This window comes from Achroia grisella, unplaced genomic scaffold, assembly GCF_030625045.1.
Source record: "Achroia grisella isolate CSIRO2021 unplaced genomic scaffold, CSIRO_AGI_Agris_v1 utg516, whole genome shotgun sequence".
Lineage (NCBI taxonomy): Eukaryota > Metazoa > Arthropoda > Insecta > Lepidoptera > Pyralidae > Achroia > Achroia grisella.
Window position 1 is genome coordinate 1,873,779 of NW_026712909.1, and position 22,283 is coordinate 1,896,061.

General features: G+C 31.9%; 3 protein-coding genes across 3 annotated transcripts; all 3 read right to left on the reverse strand.

Moving 5' to 3' along the window:
• Window positions 1-540: 540 nt before the first annotated feature.
• On the reverse strand, window positions 541-2,726 carry LOC131847189 (androgen-induced gene 1 protein-like). The gene is made up of 3 exons (XM_059196673.1): window positions 2,611-2,726; window positions 2,182-2,348; window positions 541-1,591 (listed from the first exon to the last, which is right to left on the reverse strand). Exons 2-3 carry the CDS (start codon window positions 2,323-2,325, stop codon window positions 1,034-1,036), a joined length of 702 nt encoding a protein of 233 aa, XP_059052656.1. The 5' UTR covers window positions 2,326-2,348; window positions 2,611-2,726; the 3' UTR covers window positions 541-1,033.
• Window positions 2,727-3,225: 499 nt separating this feature from the next.
• Window positions 3,226-15,059, reverse strand: LOC131847232 (dynein regulatory complex protein 1). The gene is made up of 15 exons (XM_059196733.1): window positions 14,810-15,059; window positions 13,719-13,906; window positions 13,071-13,306; window positions 12,771-12,977; window positions 12,309-12,476; window positions 11,771-12,149; window positions 11,245-11,342; window positions 10,203-10,328; window positions 9,712-9,889; window positions 9,534-9,618; window positions 8,435-8,514; window positions 7,001-7,138; window positions 6,465-6,567; window positions 4,600-4,763; window positions 3,226-3,727 (listed from the first exon to the last, which is right to left on the reverse strand). Exons 1-15 carry the CDS (start codon window positions 14,950-14,952, stop codon window positions 3,543-3,545), a joined length of 2,478 nt encoding a protein of 825 aa, XP_059052716.1. The 5' UTR covers window positions 14,953-15,059; the 3' UTR covers window positions 3,226-3,542.
• Window positions 15,060-15,769: 710 nt separating this feature from the next.
• Window positions 15,770-18,767, reverse strand: LOC131847236 (large ribosomal subunit protein uL5). Its single transcript, XM_059196750.1, has 5 exons — window positions 18,678-18,767; window positions 18,281-18,433; window positions 17,084-17,233; window positions 16,680-16,827; window positions 15,770-15,928 (listed from the first exon to the last, which is right to left on the reverse strand). The coding sequence occupies exons 1-5, from the start codon at window positions 18,681-18,683 to the stop codon at window positions 15,801-15,803; spliced, it is 585 nt and encodes a 194-aa protein (XP_059052733.1). The 5' UTR covers window positions 18,684-18,767; the 3' UTR covers window positions 15,770-15,800.
• Between the last annotated feature and the right edge of the window lie 3,516 nt (window positions 18,768-22,283).

The following is a 22,283-nucleotide window of genomic DNA, read 5'->3' on the forward strand; positions in this document are numbered from 1 at the left end:
TAAATACCTAGTTTATATTTAGTATAAAAACAAAACAACATATTTGGAATGCATAAAAAATATTTAATAATAAATACCTATCATAAATTAAAATGCACACGTTCGACAATTATCAGCTAAAGTAAAAAATCATTATTTTAAGGTCACAACCTACACCGTATTTCCATAATCGTCATTTTGTAGTATGCAATAAAATTTCACAATCTTGATCAAATTATTATTTAAGGTGTGTAAAAATATAAATGGTAGTTTCTATTTTCTGGGGTGTGACTGTCTAGACAGTGCCATTATTCTGAAACTATTTTAAAGCTATTCTATTAGAAAATTTCGCATAACTTAAGCATCTATACAATGTAATTATTGAATAAAGCATTTATCTATCAATCTAACACGGACTCACTCCGCTACAGAAGACTTGTTACACATTACAATGCTAATTATTATGAACTCGTACCTAGTCAATAGCTACACCTAATAATTATTATAATCTATACCTCTACTTAGATGTAATACACTATATATAATATATATTTTTTAGCTATTTTGTGGCAATCAGTTTCAATAATTTAGAATTATCTAACTATAATAGTTTTATGACATCAAACTAGATTCGTTGAATAAGGAAATTACAGCTCTATGCAATGTTACGTAAAGATATTCTAGTATAAATCATGCTACTTGACAATGTGTTTATTTAATTACAATCTAATCAAACATTTTTAGGACACCAAAAGATTCATTTTAATTTCAAATCACAATAATTATATTTATTTGTGGTAAGTACATCATTTAGAATACTTATTTAAGAATACTTGTTCTTATATAGATGTTCCACTGGTATTTCAAAAAGTGGATACCGTCTATAAGACTCAAAGACTCAACTGAATAGTATATAGTTATCAGATATCATTCAAGGCTCATAGTTATTGCTATAGCTATTCTTATATTATTTTTACGAATTATGATAACCCAATTACAAAACTCTTACATTAACTATTTGGTATATGATTACAAGAAAATATACATATTACAATTATTTAGCCTTCTTTTTACCAGATTTAACAGTTCGTTCGACTTCCTTAGACCACACAATTCTGTTTAATTTCTCACCTAAGAAATAAAGACTAGAAACAAAGCCAAGACAGAATAAATAGAATACAATTCTAATTGGCCAGTTTAATACGGCCAAAATAGGGTAAACCCATTTGTCAGTTTTGAAATAAATTACATGTACCCATATAAAATAAGCAAGAAAGAAAGTAGATAGTATAGTCATGGCAGATTTTCTTGTTGGATACATTCTGAATGATGAGATAAGTTCAATTAACACGAATATAACAATATTAGTATGCATTACATGATTTAACCATGTTGGAAAATATGGATCTAGACTTCGAGGGAGAATTAACTCTCGATCTACAGCATATATGCCCCAAAATGATATTCCAACAAACATGGCTACAGGGTATGCCAGGGCACAAAAAAGAATATCCTTTATACGCCGTATCAGAGGTTTCTCTGACAATGTTGACTCATTGTTACCAAACAGATCATTGAGGAAAGCTATAGTAAAATAAATACTCTGCACTATCTGTAACAAAGAAATAGCAGTATTTATAATGCAATTCTGATGAGTATGTATATATATATAATTATTAGAAGATAAAGCTTTTAACTTTTACTTCATTGCCATAATTATGTATAAAACCTGTGATATTTATTATATTTAACATGAGATGTCATACATATACCAGATCTTGTTTAATATCTTTGCGCATGCTGAATCTACAATAGTGTATAAATGTCTGTATTGAATTCCTAACTATTGAACCATATTGTGTCTCTAAAAGAATATTTAATTTAGCTTGGCCTTTGATTTTGTAAAAAAAGCACAGAAATTCATTGAAATCTTAGTGTTTTTATGTATATAAAAATAAAATAGCCTGCTTTGTTAAAAGGTATGGTTTTCTATATAGTTGTTTATAGTATTTTAAGTTATAGAATAAAATAAAGTGCAAACTACAGTAGAAATTATGACTACTTAAGGTATACTTTATGGGAAGGATACAAAGAATTGTGCTCACACTGTAATTTTAGCAAAGATAGCTTCCTAAGTTTAATTTATGGCTGAAGTATTTTTAGTTTAGTATTGTAAATAATAGAAGAAAAATGTTATCTTACCGCATCCAAATATGTCAAATATTTTAATTTTCCGCCCAATGTTGGGGCAGCACTACCAGGAATATTAACATATACTGCATCATAGTAACATCCATAACAAAATTGTATTGCTCCCAACAAATGAAACAGGGTTTTTAACAACATACTGTATAATTCACTTGAAGATTCTGTAATGTAAAACGAAGTATTAAACTGGGAACCGGACGGACACAATATATGTACATGTTTGTTATTATATATACATTATACTGTTTCGTAAATGTCAAGATTTTGGATCAAAAGTAATGTTAGTTTCTCAAAATAAAAATAATATAATGAAATAAGAATCAAAGTATGATATGACTTAATTTTAAGTGAAAGTAAAAACTAGACCGGACAAAAATATATAAATTATTTAATGTAATTTTAAAATACTTAAGTCTTACAAACCGATTTATTTTTTTAAATAATGTAGGAAATTACGTAGTATTCATTCCATATACTATACTAATAAACTAAAAGATATTCGGAACTTTGATTATTTGAGAAGAACTAAAATTAACTTAGGTTAAGTAGGTAATGACTTTTGTATTTATAGCACAGATCTGAAACACTGACACGGACAACGTAATAGAAGACAGGCTATGTCAGCAATATAATCTATGATGACGTGTAGTTTTTTTTATTAATATGTTTTACGGCTCTGGATACAAGTCGTGGGCATAGACCAACTACGTTTTCTATAAATTACAAAAAATAAAGTCAGTGTCTATTACGAGTTGGTTAGTTTCATGGTTACCAGCTTTAAAAGTACCTTAGTCGGGTAAAAATAGAAAATTCATTCTGGAAAACGGAGAACTGAAAGTTGCTATACCTAAGCAGAGAATACAGATCTTAGAAACGGAAATTATTAGTTTTTCTATATGGTTTGCTATGTTTAAGATACAAAATAAAATAACCACAACAATTTCAAAATTGTCTCATTTTATTTGATCCGAACATGATTATTTAATATATATATATATAAATAAGTATAATAATTAAAATAACTATCATATTGTTTTGTTACTTTTTTTTAAATAAAGAATATTGGGTTATTTGCACCCACGATAAAAATTAGGAATGTGACAGTGATTCTATCATATTACGTTGTGTTATATCGTTTTCAGCGTAAACCAATTCATTATGATAAATTTTAATTCAGATAGAGTAGACCTTCGCAAATATACCCTTTACCATTTGCATTGACAATAAAATTAAAATGGGGAAAGAATATTTGTGTTATGAATCCATGATGTGTCAATTTGTGTGTTAGTTAAATTAGTATCATTTGTATGTGAATGGAATTGCTAGTGAGAGCTAGGAAAGAATAGATTATATAATTAAATCGGCGGTAACTTGGAATACGCGTGTGGTGCCAGGTCGGGCCGTGGCGCAGTGAATGCCGCTGGCGGAGCGCGGGCGGCGGAAGGCTGCGGCAGTTCGGGCAGCGCTCCGCGCACCAGCCGTCTCAAAGCGGCGTTTCGACTTCGAAGAGTCATCACTTCTTCATAAATACGTTCCCGTTCTATGGATAAAATACTTAAATATGCACAACAGGTACTAACGAAGTTTCGCAATATGCGCATTATAGAAGACTTTTAACATATTTAAAACATGTCTTGAACAAATTGATATAATTCATTTTCGTAAATACTAATAGATACCGCCGCCGGGCCGCCGCTATATAAGCGGCGGCCTTACCCATTGCGAGGCCCTTTGTCCTACGTTAAAAATACCTAAGTGATGCCAACGAGTATGCGGAAATTTTCCGCTGATTTAAGAAAACAACATCTTATTCTCTTATCTTATTTCACATTTTTTTAAATATGTATTTTTTATTCTAAATTTTACTGTTGGTAATTTTGTTTATTCGCGATTAAATGCCTGCCCTGCAAGAACGAGGCCTCGGGCGATTGCCCTGTTCGCCACCCCCTTAGGCCGCCACTGTATATATATATCTTATATATAAAATTCTCGTGTCACAGTTTTCGTTCCCATACTCCTCCGAAACGGCTTGACCGATTCTCATGAAATTTTGTGAGCGTATTGAGTAGGTCTGAGAATCGGCCAACATCTATTTTTCATCCCCCTGTAATCCAAATGTTAGTTGTAGTCCACCCCTAAATTTTTTATTTTTATTTTAAGGCAAAACAACGTTTGCCGGGACAGCTAGTATACATATATTATTGATTTTAATTTGAACAACGACTTTGGGATTTTTATTTCAATCGTCTTTTTGTGACAACACATTCGATTCACTAAATAAACAAATTATAAGTTACAAGAATTACTATTAAATACAAGTCCTCAAAGAAAAACAATAATCGCAATATAGAATATGTTACAAATAAACATTAATATAATTTTACTAAAATATTATAAAAAGATTTTACGTACCTTGTAAAATAGGTAAATAATTATTTAGGCCAGTAAGTAGACCATCCCAAAAGCGGTCTTTTTCAAAAGGGAATATATTTTTCCATTGAGCCCAATACTGCGTAATCTCTTCAGTTGTTAATTTTCGTGAAGGTGTACTAAAGTTTAGCGGCTTCACGCTATCCCTATGAGCAATAACGAATGGCTTTATACCCAGCAAGCTAACTTTTAACATATCAAACGCATATCTTAGGGTAGTTTGGCGTTTATAACCCCCATATTTGTATACGATAAAACAGCTTGAATTAAACACAATCATAAATAAATGGTTATCTCTAACACGTAGTGATTTAACTTATTTAGTGTATTTCTGTCGCTTAAGAGACAAACGCGTTGAAAACTAGATATTAACGTCTCTGTTTCATAATAATAATAATAATAATAATAAAATAATAATAATCTTTATTTGTCTCGAACAGAAAGTTTTACACAATACAACTATTGCCCATAGAATAATATAATTTAAAAACAAATTAATGAGACAAAACGGTCTATAACTCAGTGAGGGCAGTGAGTCCACCCTCTCTGCTATTCTGTTATAGCCTTTACCAGTAAAATACAATGTGAGATCGACGACGACGATAGCATATTAAGTTTTAAACTACAACTAACAAAACAAACATAAAAATTGACAATAACAAACTTAAATATATATAATCTAAACATTATTCAGGATTAGTTACAACATTAAATAACATCTACAGGGTTATTTTATCACATATACCATCAGACGCAGACTTGCGTGTACACACATATATCGACACAACTTAGTAAATTACAATACTACGAAACGGGGGATTGTTCTTGCAGCAACCATTTGCTACATTTGCGCCTAAATATTGGTAAGGATAAAATCAGCGATGAACGAACTGGCGGGGGCGAGTCGTTCCAAATTTTTGCTGCAGCATACTTAAAACAACCCCTAGTTCTTATGAGCTTGATGAAAGGTTTAGAAAACTGATGACATCTGTCTCTGAGGGAGTCTATTTTAGATTTATAAACATTTGTTTTAGGACAGCAGTGACATAATGTTATATTGAGACTTAAATAATCTGTTTCTTCTTTTTATTTTATATATTTAATATACAATCGATTTGTTATATAACTAGTATTTATAACCTAATTGTACAACTAAGAACTAAAATAAAAAGCTTAAAAAAAAAAAAATAATAATAATAATAATATAATTTTGTATTCCTTATGGAGTGCAAAAGACAAGCATACTTTAAAATACAAACATTGTGTGAATTTAATATATTATTTCTGATTAAATAAGGTGTAATATGATCTCTCCGCGGTATATTGTAACAAAATCTCATACAAGCATTCTGTACTCTTTGTTTTATTTTGGCAGTTTTTGCAATCATACAAGGACTATAAACAATATCACAATAGTTTATTAGTGATAATACTAGACTATTGCATAATAATAGTCTTATGCCTCGTTTGAGAAACGTACAAAACTTATAAAGCATTTTTAATACCCCATAACACTTAGCTACTTTACTTCGGATATGGTGTTCAAATTTAATATGCTCATCCATGAGGAGACCCAGATTACGTACACTATCTTGATATGGTATAGTAATATTGCTAAGTTTAATTGCCGATTTACACTCTATAATATTTTTAACTTGTTGTTTAGTTCCAAATGTAATAGTACTACTTTTATTGGGATTAAGTGTAAGACCATGTTTTACTGACCACTCTATTATTGATGTCAGATCTATATTTAATTTGTTAACTCATATTATAGTATAGTCATAATAGCCTGTTGCTAAATTCTCTTAGATTAAACAAACATATTTTTTTACTTGAATACTTACAAAATGTCATAAAGTTGCTTCTTTTTGGGTGGTACAAATACCAACATAAATTCACTCAAGGCTGTCAACACCTGCATGGGCTCGATTTCTAGGTAATGGCCCACTATGAAGAAATAAATAAATACGCAATAAATAGATACCTTATTATGAATTGAGTCACAAAATATAAATATTATATTTTCCTTATACATAATGGTATGATGTGGCATCTTTGTTTTCGCAAAATTAATGTCTCTAAATTATCTGTAAATTCAAAGACATACCACAACTTACCATCCAGGTCAACCTGGAGCTTTCAGCTTGTTTTTCCATTTCAATTATATAAAAAAATGTAGGTACACAAATTTACTTTATACAAAACTTGATTTAATAGTTTTAAAATTGGTATTGGAAAAATAACAAGTAACAGATAAAATAATTATTCAGATTTGTTGATGACATAATTCTTTTCCTTTGAAGCTTGATAGTGCCAGTTATTTTATAAAGTTATTACTACTAAATAATATTAGCTATTATATATAAAAAAACATGCTGACCTGGGCAGAGAAAAGGATTTGTTGTCCTTGTCGTGCTTACAGTCGGTTGTGAGGATACTGTGACGCCTCGAGCACCAGCACGTCGCGCCGACGTGGGTCCCGTGGAATCAGAACCTCCACCCGTCATAGATACAGTAGCTGAAGATAAAATTAAATGCTTAAGAAACGGATATTATGTACTTATTTTTATTCAAAAGACTGTACAAGTAGAAACTTACGCAATAAAAATAAGTTAATTTTACCTAAATGCCGTCTACACAAAGTTAGTAATTCATTTTATGGTAATTGCATAAGATTCTATAATAAACTGCCAGAATCTACGCTAAATCTAACAGAGAGGCAATTCAAATTTTATAGTAAACAAATGTTATGTAAAAAAGCCTATTATAGGATAGATGAATTTATAGATGATAGCAATATATAGTAAGTATAAGTTTATTTGCGGACAACGTTATAATTTATTTTTCATACTGCTTTCTTGATATTTGATAGCGTAGCGGCTTTTGTATTGATTGCCGCATGCATCCTCATGTGCGAATTACTATATGGTAGTTACAGTGCGAATACTGTAACTACCATATAGTAATTTTTGTAGTTGTGACGTGGTCGAGTGGAATGAGTAGTCATGCACACTAAAATGTCCAGACATGTGGCGGCGTGGTGGGCCGGGTCATTGGGCTCCCTAAAATATGGTCGAGCGCAGTGATGGCTGGCTCATCCGTCATACTCGTGAGCGAGTGCTGCTTGTAGGGACTGATCTGCTCTTATCACTACGACTGATTTAATCTTATTGTGTTTTTATATTTGAGCCTAAATAAATTAGTGCTGGTTGGTAGTTTGTATTCACACGTTTCGACTTGTAAAATGTGAACTTACAAGGATTGTTTAAAAGAGCAACACACAAGTTTCTTGCTTATTCTTCTTGTGATGAGACAGCTTTCCGAATAAGTGGTAGATTTAAAAAAAATATTGACTATTCAAAAGTGCTTAAATTAAGTTTATTTGAATAAATGATTTTCTATTCTATTCTATTCAAACAGGCAAAGTTAAGCTTACAAACAGGAAAAGATTAAAAAATGCAAATTATTTAAAGCATATATTTAACAATAAATGTTAATAAAAAAATGTGTAGTTATCAGGTATTATCAAAATACTAAACTACTAAATAAGACAGGCATTACTAAATAGTTATAATATACAATTGATGTTAAAAATATATTCTGAATAAAATAAAATAAACAAAAATCGTAAACTATTTCGTTAAAATAATTAAATAAGTCGTAAGCGAACCACCCTAATAGATACTAAACATTTACTGTCAGTTGGACCTGTGTTTTAAACAACTTTACGAAAGGAGAACGCAGCTAATCAAGATTAATGCCACGTGATTTAAACATAGTAATGACTATTCTACTTCTTAGTCTGAAAACTTACTTTGAGGGTCGCCACATTTTTGTATGATTTCGTCTGCTTCAGCCATAAGTAGTTGATCAGCTGCTGACAATTCATGAGACCTGTACAAAAAATGTAGGTAGATTATTTAGGATACTAATATATTTCGCAAAATGTGGGCATTATGTTTAGGTACTACGTTAATTCCTAATTGAGTTAAACTAATTTACTTTAGAATTATTGGTGAGATTCAATACTTACGAATCACATGCTGAAGGTACACGAGTTACTTATAAATAAATTGCCCGATAGCACTTAGTATATGATGTTATAGCGTCGAGTAGATTAGAACTTAGTAAATTGGAATGGTTAAAACTGTGTCCTAATACAATTCGTGAATGGGGCAATAAACTTAAATACAATGGTAAATATTGTGACTCCTTGTAAAAATAGTGACTTATGGTAAATTTTTGGTAAATTAGCCACAATGTTAGCCACGACCTCATTTCATCTTCATCCCGTCATCTATCAACCACCACCGGTTCCCCGGTAGTGTAAACCGTTAGCGCAGGCGTAATAAAGGTAATAAAGTTAATTAATAATAATAATAATTTTTTTTTTATTTTATCTCCACAAATTATGTAATTTGTGGAGATAAAAATAAAACTAAAATTATGTAATTTTAGTTTTATTATATAAATGCTATCAAATAAAAATCACAAATATAATTTGTGGGAAATCTGGAGCCCAAACTAAGCCATAGCCTGTAACTTAGACACCAGGTCTCCCCTTCATATAAATTAGTTATACATCTAGTTTTAAGTTTAAACGTGGAGTGCATTGAGCATGTGTGTGTGTGTGTGTGTGTGTGTGTGTGTGTGTGTGTGTGTGTGTGTGTGTATGTGTGCGTATGTGTGTATGTGTGTGAGTGAGTGATCTATGTAAAATTTATATATAAACTTATAATTTATATTTACTTATATTTACATGTGTGTACTTAATTTATGTATATTATAGTTTTATTACACTGCATATCTTTTCCGTTTCATCGTAATTGGTACAAATGCATGTAATTTGATAGTAATTTTTTACTCTAAATAGACGCCAATTTACTGACAATGGCTATAGTTTATGGTCTTACTTGAATCCGACATGGGCAGATCGAGATGTGCTCGCTGAAATGCTTCTGGCAATACTGGAGCGTCCACGCAATGAAGGCCTTTCAACTAATAATATAGAAAAATATATTTAAAATAATTACTTGCGTAGGTACTTAAGAAATTTATGCATGCAAATATGTAATCAAAAAAATATATTACCGCGCCCTCCTTTAGCGCTGATGCTAGCTTGATGTGAATCTTCATTTGTCAATATAAAGCTTGGCTGTTCAAGTACTTCGGATGTTACTTCCATTCCCACACATATAGGACAAAACGCATAATTTAAGAATGTCTTACATAGTAATTCAATATCCTCTTCGGCTTGAATTTCAAGAGCCTTAAAGAAATTTAAATACAAGAGTCGTGAAATAAAAAAAAATGGGCAGTCGAAAGCTCGACTTATCATGCAAAACGTGATAACACTTGACGTCGATATTCTAAAGAGGTGCAATATTTCCCGGTACGTACAGATTATTCGTGCTTCACAACCACTAGTGGTCATACTTCTACCACTTAAAACATAATCTAGAAAAAGAGTTGATCGTCTTCAAAAGCTTCAAATTGAACTAATCTTATTACATTTTAAGTACGAATCATCTCGTAGATCCCTAAGGTATGATCGAAATATAGTAAAATTGTATTGTATTTACCATAAATATGGAATCTAATGTACATAAATTTCGGGAAGTCAACTGATACTTTTCAATTAGTTTCAACAGACGGTCTTCTACCAGGAATCCTGTATTGTCTGCTACCATTTGCAATATATGACGAACCTGTAACAATATTTTTTATATAACGGCCAATCTCCACTTTGGCTTCGGCTATAGATGGATCGCTCATCTTCGTGGATATGTTCGCTTGGTTGAGAATGTTTAGAACTAGGTCACTCTGGACAAATTGTTGGTAATAATTGTTGACCTCTGTTGCGGGCGAATGATACAATGTTGTTGGTCGAGACGATGTATATTACAGATGGTAATAAACTGATAATATGTACATAGAAATAATAATCTTATATACTAAATAACAATAGGAAAATGTAAGGTGGGGTGACACAGTTTAGACACAGCAGTGCTTAGTAGACAATATTGAATTTGTCTTACTAGACATTATTAAATGCAATTATTATTTTGATGTATCTAGGTGACTGTGTCCCATAACCTCCACGCGGTTCCCCCTGGAAACCATCGTGATAAATTCCAGATGAATTTGTCACGTCGGGCTAACTGATCTGACTTCATGTTCATCTTATCATCCACCCCGCCATCGTAAACCGTGAGCGCAAGCGGGTGCACCATATCATTATCATCTATAAAAAAGGGTAATAATTGTTATAATAGCCTGATGAGAGTGGCGGTACAGGCAAGGATAAGAGGTCCTGATGCAAGGCCATCCCGGCCTTCAAACGTGGCGTTTCTTCTAATGTTGTTGGTACATGAACAGCAAAGACATTGTCACATAACCCAGGTACCAATTATGCGTTGCTATTCTGGAAGACTTAGATACTTGCATACCCTGTAATTACACTCCCTTATCTCAACCTTCCACCGAAGTACAAAGCAAGCTACTGGAGGCTGAAATGTGTCACAGATAGAGTAAGAGAAATAGGTGACGCAGGTCACTTTGTACAAAGTTTAAGTACTTCAGTAATATATTCAATAGCAATAACAAATATTTTCAATAGATTACCAATTTGTCTTTCGCATCTTGCGCTAATTTATCGTTTGGATCTATAGGCTCCTTTGGCATAATAGAATTTTGTGCGCATTTGTCCAAATCTTCATGTTCTGTAAGTTATTAAGTAAGTTAGTGCACAGCAACACCGTTTAGTAATCTTCTAAATTTACAACAAAACTTATCCTGACTAACTGATAAACATATAGTGCAAACAGCAAATGTTAAAAACTAAAAATGTTAAGCATAGATTTCTTCAGTTACATAGGTAGGCATTGTCTAAGAAAGAACATTTAGAAATAGCAAAGAGGTAATGAAAATTAATAAGTATATAATTATCGTAACATATAGTTTGTAAGGAATGATATTAGGTGTTGCACTCGACTGGGCTAACAGGCTACGATACGAACAGGGCACCTTCATTACATTCCCTTCCTCCATTAACCTATGTATAAAATTATCGTGTTCTAGACCCCCCTCGTTTAATCCATAATAGAGTAGTAAATTAGTCAGGATAAGTTTATATATGTAGAGATTTTACCATATTTAGCTAAGGGGCTCTTTGGTGGTGGTGCCGGTGCTTGTGGCGGTGGTTCAGATAAGACGTGAGCATGCAGCGCCACTTCCGCCTGGCTTAACTCCCGCAAAAGTTGTGAGCATCGAGCGGCAGCCATACGCCACACTTGGCTAAACTTGTAATGATTCACATGAGAGAAGTGCTCAGATTTTTTTTCCAAATCATCCATTGTTTGCATTAGTTTTACAATTTCCGCGTCAGCTTTAATTTCCTCGACAGCACCATCCTCGGCGGCTTTTCGAATTTTCGATCGCAGATTGTTGGCTATATCTGACATTTTGTTTAGTTTCCGTTTTTGTTGTGACCTGACGAAGACGTTCTCTTCCTCCCTTTTTTTAAGAACCTAAAATAATCATAGACATGCAATATAGCTGTAAGTAAAAATTAATAAAATTCTTTTCATTATCTATTCTATATTACCAACAGCTAAATCATTTATTGATTATAAGTAGATATTTAATTACATTATAAGTTATTACTAAGATAATTGACATGTACCTACCTGATAATTGTATCCAATTTTCTCTGTGTTTATAATACATGTAGCTTTTAATTTTTCCAGTTCCTTTTGTAGTTCTTGAATCAATGACTCGAGTTCAATTTTGGCTTCACGATATTTTTCATGGTGGTCCCACATAATAGATTCTATCTCTTCTTTATGTTCTTCTAACTAAAGATTAACATAATGCAGGATTAAATAATTATTTTTTTATAGATACTACGTAGGTGGCACCCCTGGTGCGATGCCCTTAAAAAACCCTAATATTTTTCTTGAAATATTATTCGTTATCAGTTGTATACCTGTAGTAGAAGTACGGAACCCTCTCTCAACTGTTTACAATTTCACGATCATCAGTCGAAGCATAAGCACCTATCAGAATACGTACATATAAAATATACACTATAAAGACACATTAATTACAACTTATAATAACAAACTTATTTAAATAATTATAAATATCACCTGTCCGAACTTGTACTCCATGTGGGCAACTTCTTCTCTGTCACGTTGTTTATACAGGGCCTCCCATCTTTTATTATTATGATCAACCATCGCATCCCGTTCTATATTAATAGCATGTTCTATCAGACTCAGTTGTTTCTCGTAAGCCCTTTGCATAATAGTTACTTGCTTTTCAATTCTATCAGATAATTCTTTTATGTCTTTATCCTAAAAACGAAAGAATTGTGTCAAAGAAACAACTAATAAATGTTTACCCTAAATGCTTATGCTATAGAATTTACAATTGTATGATGTACCTACCTGTTTATCTAAATCTTCATAATATGCCTGATCCATGCGCTTGAGATCATTCTTTAACTCGCCGATGAGGTTATTCTTTTGAGCTAACAAATCGTCACACTTTTGCCTTTGGGCTTTAATTTCAGCGTCTATATCTAAAGGGTCTTTAATAGCCACCATAACATCCCAGTTGGAAGTAATTGCCTCGTACTGTAATTGTGCTTCAGTTGCTTCATCCTCTATTTTTTGTACAGAACCTGAAAATTTTTCATTTTTCTTAATTTAAGTAAACAAAAGTAAAAACGTTTCTCAGTCGTAAAATGTATACATAGACTAAAAATACAGGCATAGTTATTACAAATTGGAATCACCGAGCAACCTGAACAAAAATTTTTATCCAAAGATTATATAAGTACGTACAACAAAGCTCAATCTATAAAAATATCTGTTTGTTCTTACCGACCTCTGAAACGGCTGGACTAATTTTGACGGGATTATCATTCGCAGATTGCTAACACTACAAGGAGTAACTAACTAGGCTTTTCTTAGAAATTTTATTTAGTTAAGTAAAATAATGACATATTCCATGGGGACGAAGTCGCGGGCCTGGTAACAGATAGTCTTCTATATGTGGGTTTTCTACAAGTAAGACGATAAGATAATACTAACGAATCATTTTTTCCGAAAAAAGTGCTCGCCGAATAACTTCCCGCTCGTCCGTCGTAACTTTAACGTTGGTAACGTTAGCAGCACCATCGAGCGCTAATCGTTGGAGTTCTTCAGCCGCAGTTGCTGTTGCCTGTTCGATGGGGCCTGGTTCTTCCTCTCCGCTGGTCTCGTCGGTCTGTTGTTCAGCTCTACACGAATACACAGTATAGGAGGGAAAGGGGATTGTTAGTAATGTGGTCTTATGATCTCATTGCTAGCAATATACCATGTCAGTTTAGACTACACGCGGTTCCCCCTGTATACCATCGTGATAAAATCTTGGTGAATTTGTCACGATGGGCTAACTGACCTGACCTCATGCTAATCTTCTCATCCTCGACTGGAGCCCCGCCAGCGAAAACCGTTAGCACAGGCGGGTGCACTATTCCATTATCATAAAAAATACACAGTATAAAATATATTTTATACTATGTAAAAAAGTCAAAAGTTTTACATACACAGTTTATGATACCTACAACCCGTTATAATGTTACTCTTTGTCAAGCTCTCACCCCGCCCTTAACGCGTGATGTAATAGAGATAGTCTTTTTATGGATTTACTAATGACTAGGGACATTACTAATAATCTACAATGTCAGGTCGACCCCCCCGTATTCCGTCCTGGAAACTATAGTGGGAACATGAAAACGTTAGGCGTCCAATAATGCAGGGCTAGCTCAAGTTATGTCTAATACTAACTACCGGACGTACGGTATTGTCACCGGAAACTTGTGATATCGGGCTGGGAGCCTAGTGGTGCTATACGCTATAAACTTAAAGAGAAGTAACTTGAAGATAGGGATTGTAAGTGCAGGGAAAAGGTGTGTATCAATCGGGTCAGTTCGGACAAAATACTATGAGCTGTCTACCTGGGGCCCCTACTTTGAGAAAACGTTAGCACATGAAGAACGTTACATAATTTAGTAAAAAAAGTTCCAATAACGTAGTTTTTATAAGGGCCTGTTCCTTGTAAATACTACGTTCACTCTATTATAATGCCAAGTTTTCTGTGCTATGGCACATATACCTAATAATATATAGTTTATACATACTTTTTCAGAGCTTCCTGTCTCCTTTTGATACGTAAAGCTCTGCCTGCTTTACGCTCCTCTGGGTTCTGGGACGTAACTTGTGGTTCCTTCGGTGCCAACACATCTTCCTCGTCATCTTCATAACCGCCAAATTTTCCAGCCATCTCAAGATGTTGCAGTATTATTAATTTAGATATATATAAATATCTACAAGTGTATTAGTGACTAAACAAATAATTGTCATAGCAACCGAATTTCAACGGCAACTTTGTTTATGGTTACTCAGAATAGTTTGCAATTTTTTTATTATGAAAATTGTCTGAAGATAATATAAGAATTGCGGGAAGAACTACACAATATTTTTAAGTTGTTATAGTTATACCGGCGCTCGGTACATTAGATTCATTTGGGTTGTTAAAGGTGTTTCTATTATCAGAGTGTTAGTCAGAAATATAAATGTGTTCTATCAATGTCCCCTAATTTCAACTGACAGATCTAAAGTGATAATAAACGAGTTTTTACTATGGACATTATTATAATATACAATACAGTAGCAAAAATAATTGTTATTATTGGATGCTTACAAGTAGTTGAAAACAAATGCTTAAGTCCGTTCAATATAAAGCTAAATGCATCTAATTAGCTAATTCAGTCTTATTTTGTACACCCAATATGTTAAATTAACTTTTCGAAAACAGGTATTATTTTTCAGCAAATTTAAGTTGTTAAAACTGATCATTACACATAATTGTTATTTTCTTACGTTACATGTGTTCAAATTCAATACGAGACTTGATCAGTAATGCATGGATTGGTCAAATGTTTATGGGCGTTATGTATGTAAACTATGGGTAGTTTGATTATTATTTGTAAATTGATTTATGTGAGGGTACTTATGTAATTATGATTAATATTAAATAGTTTGGCTTCCAATCTCCACCAAGTTGTATCTTTTTAATGGGAAAATATAAAGAAAACACGATATATTTATACATATATTTTTTTACTTAATTTACTTTTTGCTGTTAAGAATGATACCATCGTATTTCTGTTGGAACCACTTCATGGCATCTTCTTTTGTCAAACGATGAGCGAACCCAACTTTGCCCGTCTTACGTCTTCTGTGTGCGACATTGAAACCTAGAAAAAAGAGAATCGTAAAATAGGTATTGAAATATTTCTCCATGGATGGTAATGATGATGATTTCACATGTGCAACACCATTTGAGGAAACCAATTAATAACAAATTCTTTATAAACTACCTGTTCATCACACTTTTCATTGTACTTATTTTTATAATTTGGCAAATTAAATTAAATTATTTAAATGAAACCCTAATTATTGCATGCTTGTTGTATCTGAATCTATCCTTATCTCATTAAGAGTAAAATAAAATATATTACTCTTTACAAGTTAAGTTACAATGTAGCACATGATTTACAGAATAGGAAACAATATGATTCCTTCCTTGAACACATGTGCCTATATACAAATATGCTGCACTTAAATATCAGCCCCCAAGAGAAATATTTAATTGGAGACAACATTAAATTAAAACAATAAATTTCGATTTAGTCTCACACATTGAGATTACTAAACAAATTCGAAATATGATTATTAATAGTATAATTTTTGTGTTATAAATATTTTATTACTTTTATACTTTCATATATTTTAGAAACAAATAAATACAGATGAGAATTTGAACCCTTTTCATTTCAAACAAACATATCACATTCTACTTTAACATTTTAGTTCAGAACCTTTTCTACAATGCATTTCGTTATGTATCTTTCATAATTTCATGGAACAAATGTTATAGCAGAACATAAAATATGAACAAAAATAAAGAATTTTATAAATGTAATAAGATATAAAATATAGTCATACCTGGTCGTCCAAGAACAACATAGAAGTCCAAACCGTAAATACCAATGGATGGGTCATATTTAATACCCAAGTCAATGTGTTCTTGAATACCAAAGCCAAAGTTACCAGTGGCTGAAAAGTTGTCACGTCTCAACTCATATTCTCTGACCTGGGAAGAACAAAAAAAATTAGAAGCATTATAAAAAAGGTATAAAAAAGCCACATTAATAAAATTTGTTCTCACAAAATATTTTAAGTTTAGGTAATTTCAAATAACTACCATATATTTATATAGAAATATTCAAATCTTTACACTTAAATTCTTGATTTATTCCCATTAATAACTTTACCCAAAAAATATCATTACATTCCTTCACCTGGCAAGAATCTCTAATCAATTATGTATATAAACAGTAATAACCCACCTTCAGACCTCTTTCAAGGATTTCCTCTGCTTTAGCACCCCGCACGGTACAATGGACAGCAATCTTTTCATTACGACGTATTCCAAAAGAACGCACAGTATAACGGGCCTTTGAAAATACAGGTTGTTGACCAGTAAGTTGTTCCAACACCTGGAGAATACAATACATTTAATAAATGTTGATAATTTGTTTTCAATAAGGTAATAATAAATATTTAACTATATTGATAAAACAAAGTTGTATGATATTTCTACCATGTCTGTAGGTAATAATATCATTTTCCATTAGTGCTGTAGTGGAAAATGTATTAATGAGTATATTTTCCACTACAGCACTATGTTATAATGAAAGTATGAATCTAAGAATTTTGAGGATTTAAGATTTTTTATTGTTCTTTACAATTGTACAGATTATAGAAACAGGACATTTACAATGATAATATTATGAAATAACATTGAATATAGAATTTAAATTTGGGTAAATAATGAAATAAGTAACCACGCATCATTCTGCTATTGTTAGCAGAATGATGCTATACAAACACAAGAAAATATAAACATCTGGACAGCTCCATGGAATAAAACTACTGTCAGCGAAATTCTTAATAAGCATACCCCCTCACCTTCTTAAATTCAACAATTGCATGGTGCTATAAGTATGGGCAGTAGTCAATACAGAGATGAACTACATAAACTTGACTTCAGGTGTTGTTAACAAGAAAACTAAGTCCAACCTAAACAACAGATTTTTATTAACTCTGTTGTTTAGTTTGAACTCAGTTTTATAAAGTCAAATCTATGTTTCATACCATGGTGTGAATGACGCAAATCAATGAACCTAACTAATTTCAAAATACGAGAAAGGAATCGTTAAATTTATTATACATTTTTAAAAATAATGACTAAATACCAATCATTAACAATATAAAGTGTCAAAACTTTATGGTCATGTCAGCAACACCACACTATAGGGAGTATAGGAACTGATATTAATTTTAAAATTGTAACATTACAAGTGTAATTTCTTCGAGTATTCTAAATAGTAAACATTTAGTATTTAGAAGTTGCAAATGAGAAATATTTGCTCTTGCATGAATTTACAAAGAAACACAACGATGTGAGTCTTGAACAGTTCATGCTGCATAGTAACAATAGGTTATACATATGAAAACAACATAGCAAAATAATGGAAATAAACCTTAGCAGCACGAGTTAGCCTGTCACCAGACTCTCCTACACAGATGTTCAGGCATAGTTTTCGTATATGAAGATTTCTCATAACATTTTTAGATTTGTCTTTAGGCGGTTTCTTCTCTTTTTTTTCCTTTTTACCAGCAGTCGGTGGTGCACGCTAAAATATACATGTTTAATTAGTATTCAGTTTATTAGGGAATTTCATTCAATTTTCAAAATGTATAGAATAGGTTATATTATGCCGAAATATAAGACATTAGATGGATCCAAGCACTAAAATATAACACTAGACATAATCTTAAGTAAATTAAGAAAGATTTGAAAATAAAATAAATCTAAAAAAATATTATTATACGTAGATTTTTAAGGATAATTTCATAAAAATTATATAAAACACTGACCGCCATGTTGACAACTTTTCAAAAGAAAATTATATTTTTTTTTATTTTAAATATGTATGGGTTCTAGTGTTGCTTCGATAGACATCAACGTCAACGTGACACTAAGAACTATATATTTTTTTTAATAATTCTTTATACATGACCATGGATACCAGTCCTTCAGTCGAACACATTTTTATATAAATAACATAGAAACTATAACACAGACAGTTTTGCTAACTATTATTTTTGTTGTAATAAAAAGCTAAATATCTTGTTTATTAAAACTTGTTCTATCAATGCAGTCGGTGATGAAAAATAATGAATGACATATGAATAAGGATAGGTAGGCAAGCAACTCGACATTTATGCAACTGCGACAGGAAAGATAGACTTAAAAGAGTTTTTTGTACACTCCTGAAAGGGTACAGGTCGGGATCTCGGGGCGAATTCTTTTGCCCTGGTCCGGGGGTAAAATAAATAATTGTAACGGGTAAAATTTCAAACGATGGCGCCACTGTGCTATAGGATAAATTAATTTTATGCAAACGAGTACATATTTATTCCCGGAAAAAGACGACTGGTTATTTAAGATATATAATAGTAAGGTATTTTTTGTATATTATTTTTCAGCGATTAAAGTAGTATTGTGCCAGTATCATCACTAACAAACCCATCCTCACAACGTTATTATTGTACTAAAAACTAAGTTTTGAGAGTCGTGGTCCTGGAAGTTTTTTAGTGAGATGGTCAGATTCCATTGTTTTCGTTTCCATATATTTTATTTGGATCAAACCCTCTTTAACACTATGACGAATAAAGTGTAGTTTCATTTCATAGTCTATGTCTTTTGATTTCCATGTGATAATAGGATTCTCTTACACACACCATACTTGGACAATATTGTTTGTAGACCAGAGTCTGATTTTATGTGTGTGTTAAAAATGTAATATATTTATCTCTACATAGTAAAACAAAGTCACTCTCTGTTTTTACGGTTAGATTTTTTAAATTACGCTACGAGTTTCTAGACAGCTTCAGCAATAGATAGAGATTGCTCTATACATTGCTGCAAACTGTATTAAAACTCTTGAATCGTCAAGATGTAGGCTTATAAGTAAAATCCGTGCGGTGATAGGCAGTTAGTTTATGAAAAAAATAGTAATGTATCTAAATCTAAATCAAATATCACATGGCTTAGTTTTGGTAAAATCAAATTCAATTATAGTGGTTTTTTAATTATATTGGTGTCTAAATTTGTATTTTACAGATTTGTATAGAAAATATTTTAGATTCACATCTAAGGCGTGATTTTAAAATTCCCAATTAACGGGATATGTATATATGTGAAAGCTTACAATATTTATATATTTTAAATGTACTAATTAAGGGTCTTAATTAGTACATTACGGCACACCAATACGGTAACAATCTAATCATTAATATATTTTTTTTGTTGAAGACGTTCTGGCCAATTGAACTGATGATATTATTGAAATGATTATGATTGCAAGTACTCTGGTACCTCTTCTGTAGTATATAAGTAAATTAAGGTAACAAGCCTAGAATTTAATATCCGGAGATAGATATTATTATTAAAAAAAAAAACAAAAAATAACTATTCTAACGAATCAATTATGCCAAATTCTGACAAGTAGTTCTGAATTAATAAATAAAGGAACATACAGGCAAAACACGCCAATAATTTCATTTATATCAAGCGATATCTTTGCAACTTTTACCAAAGAAATATAAGTATATTAAGTATATTTCTATAACGTTATTATAGGTCAATATACACAAAAACAATGCAGTTGAATAAATTATAAGTAATTTTTGGAGTAAAAAAATATGTGCATGCTCTATTGTCGTCCCGGTTCTATATAAATATTATTCATAAATTGTCTGTTGTCTTTTTATAAGTGAAGTGAGCCGGTCTCGCCGACCGACGGTTCCGTACAAATAATACAAACCGGTTTTTATTTTCTTCATATGAATAATTATTGACCTAAATCTCAATAATTATTGACATTATTATTAAACTACTTATACGGTAATTTAACTATTAAATTTCGCCGAACTAATTTTTACGAACGAAGAAGAGACTATTTATTTTTAACTTATTAGGACTACTAATCAGAGAAAAGACTTTGGGAGCGACCGAAGACCAACTCGGGTCTGACGGATACGGCGCGGTATAGAAGAAGAGTACCTACGTATGTATATAAAAGAGTAGGTATTTTAATTTAGGGTATAAGGGCACCGCTTAAGGATTAAAAGGATTTGAACATTGCTATAGGCCGTTGTAATTTTAATTTATGCTGGAATTTTGAATCGCAGGTTTGTTTTTCGTGTTTCCAATTGAGCTGAAATATTGCATGAAGGATTCGTTTGAAAAATAGATGACGACGATAACTATGTAAAGTTAACAAAACGAAGTCACAATATATGCAAAACATGTGTAAGACTGAATATACAGGTATCTATAAAACAATAATTTTTTCACCGAACTCAGTACTAGTAGGACGATATGTATTCTTTTATATTCAATGACAAGAGCGCCTAGCGCTTTTTCATTGTTTAAGTAGGTACACATACCTACTTGGAGAGAAGCGGTTGCTCGATTTGATCGGGATGTCCGGATTTCAGTGCAATGAGACACTAGAGGTTTCCACTAGAGATGTGACATTGTGTAACTGTATTTTTATTCTAGCTCTGTTGTTTTTAAACTGATATGTGAAATTAATGCATATGATAGGAATACCTAGTTAACTTTTGTTCATAATAACTTTATTTTTTAATTAATTCAATAATGTTACTTAATATTTTAAAAGCTAACTTTAATTTATAGCAATCTAAGTACTTATTCAAGTATATAAATAACTATTCTTCATATTTATGTGAATATTGTGATGCTTCTATTAAATTTGTTCATTATTAAGTTTTTTAAAAAACGAATATAATATAGGTACATTAGTCCAACCGCCTGCGGTAACGGTATGCATTGGCTGGCACCAGTGGAACTTGATAGTCTGAGTACGAAGTCAAGCCAGTTAGTGCATCGTGGCAAAGGTTAATATAACATGGTACATTGCTAGGAATGAATCGTCTAGTCACCATTATTAACAACCCCTCGCCCTGGTGTTCATCATAGCAAATTTTTACATACGCTTCTTGTTATAAATTTCGCTTTTTTTTCTCAAGTACCAATTGTCATAATAAATATCATAATAATAATATGTTTCATTTGGCATAACAAAAGAATTAGAAATCGATTCACTTACAAAATATAATAGTTTGCGACTGGGATCGTTTAATCTAGTTCGTAACTTCTACAATTCTTATTTAATTCGTTCGCTCGACTAGTCTATATGTATTTTTCCGGCAAGTAAGTATTGCAATTTTTTTAGCAATACTTGTTGTGTTTCTTCAAATGAACTATAGAGTTTTAAAATTTGCGAACTTCTTTGCGTAGTTTCTATTTATGAGCGCTCTTTCGAACTAGTTCATTCGTAAACTATACATGCCTATTAGTTATTAGTGATTGATATGACGCGAACTATTCTACGCACGACAATTGTGATTATTTGGTTTAATTAACCAGTGCGCACGCAACGACTTGCTTAT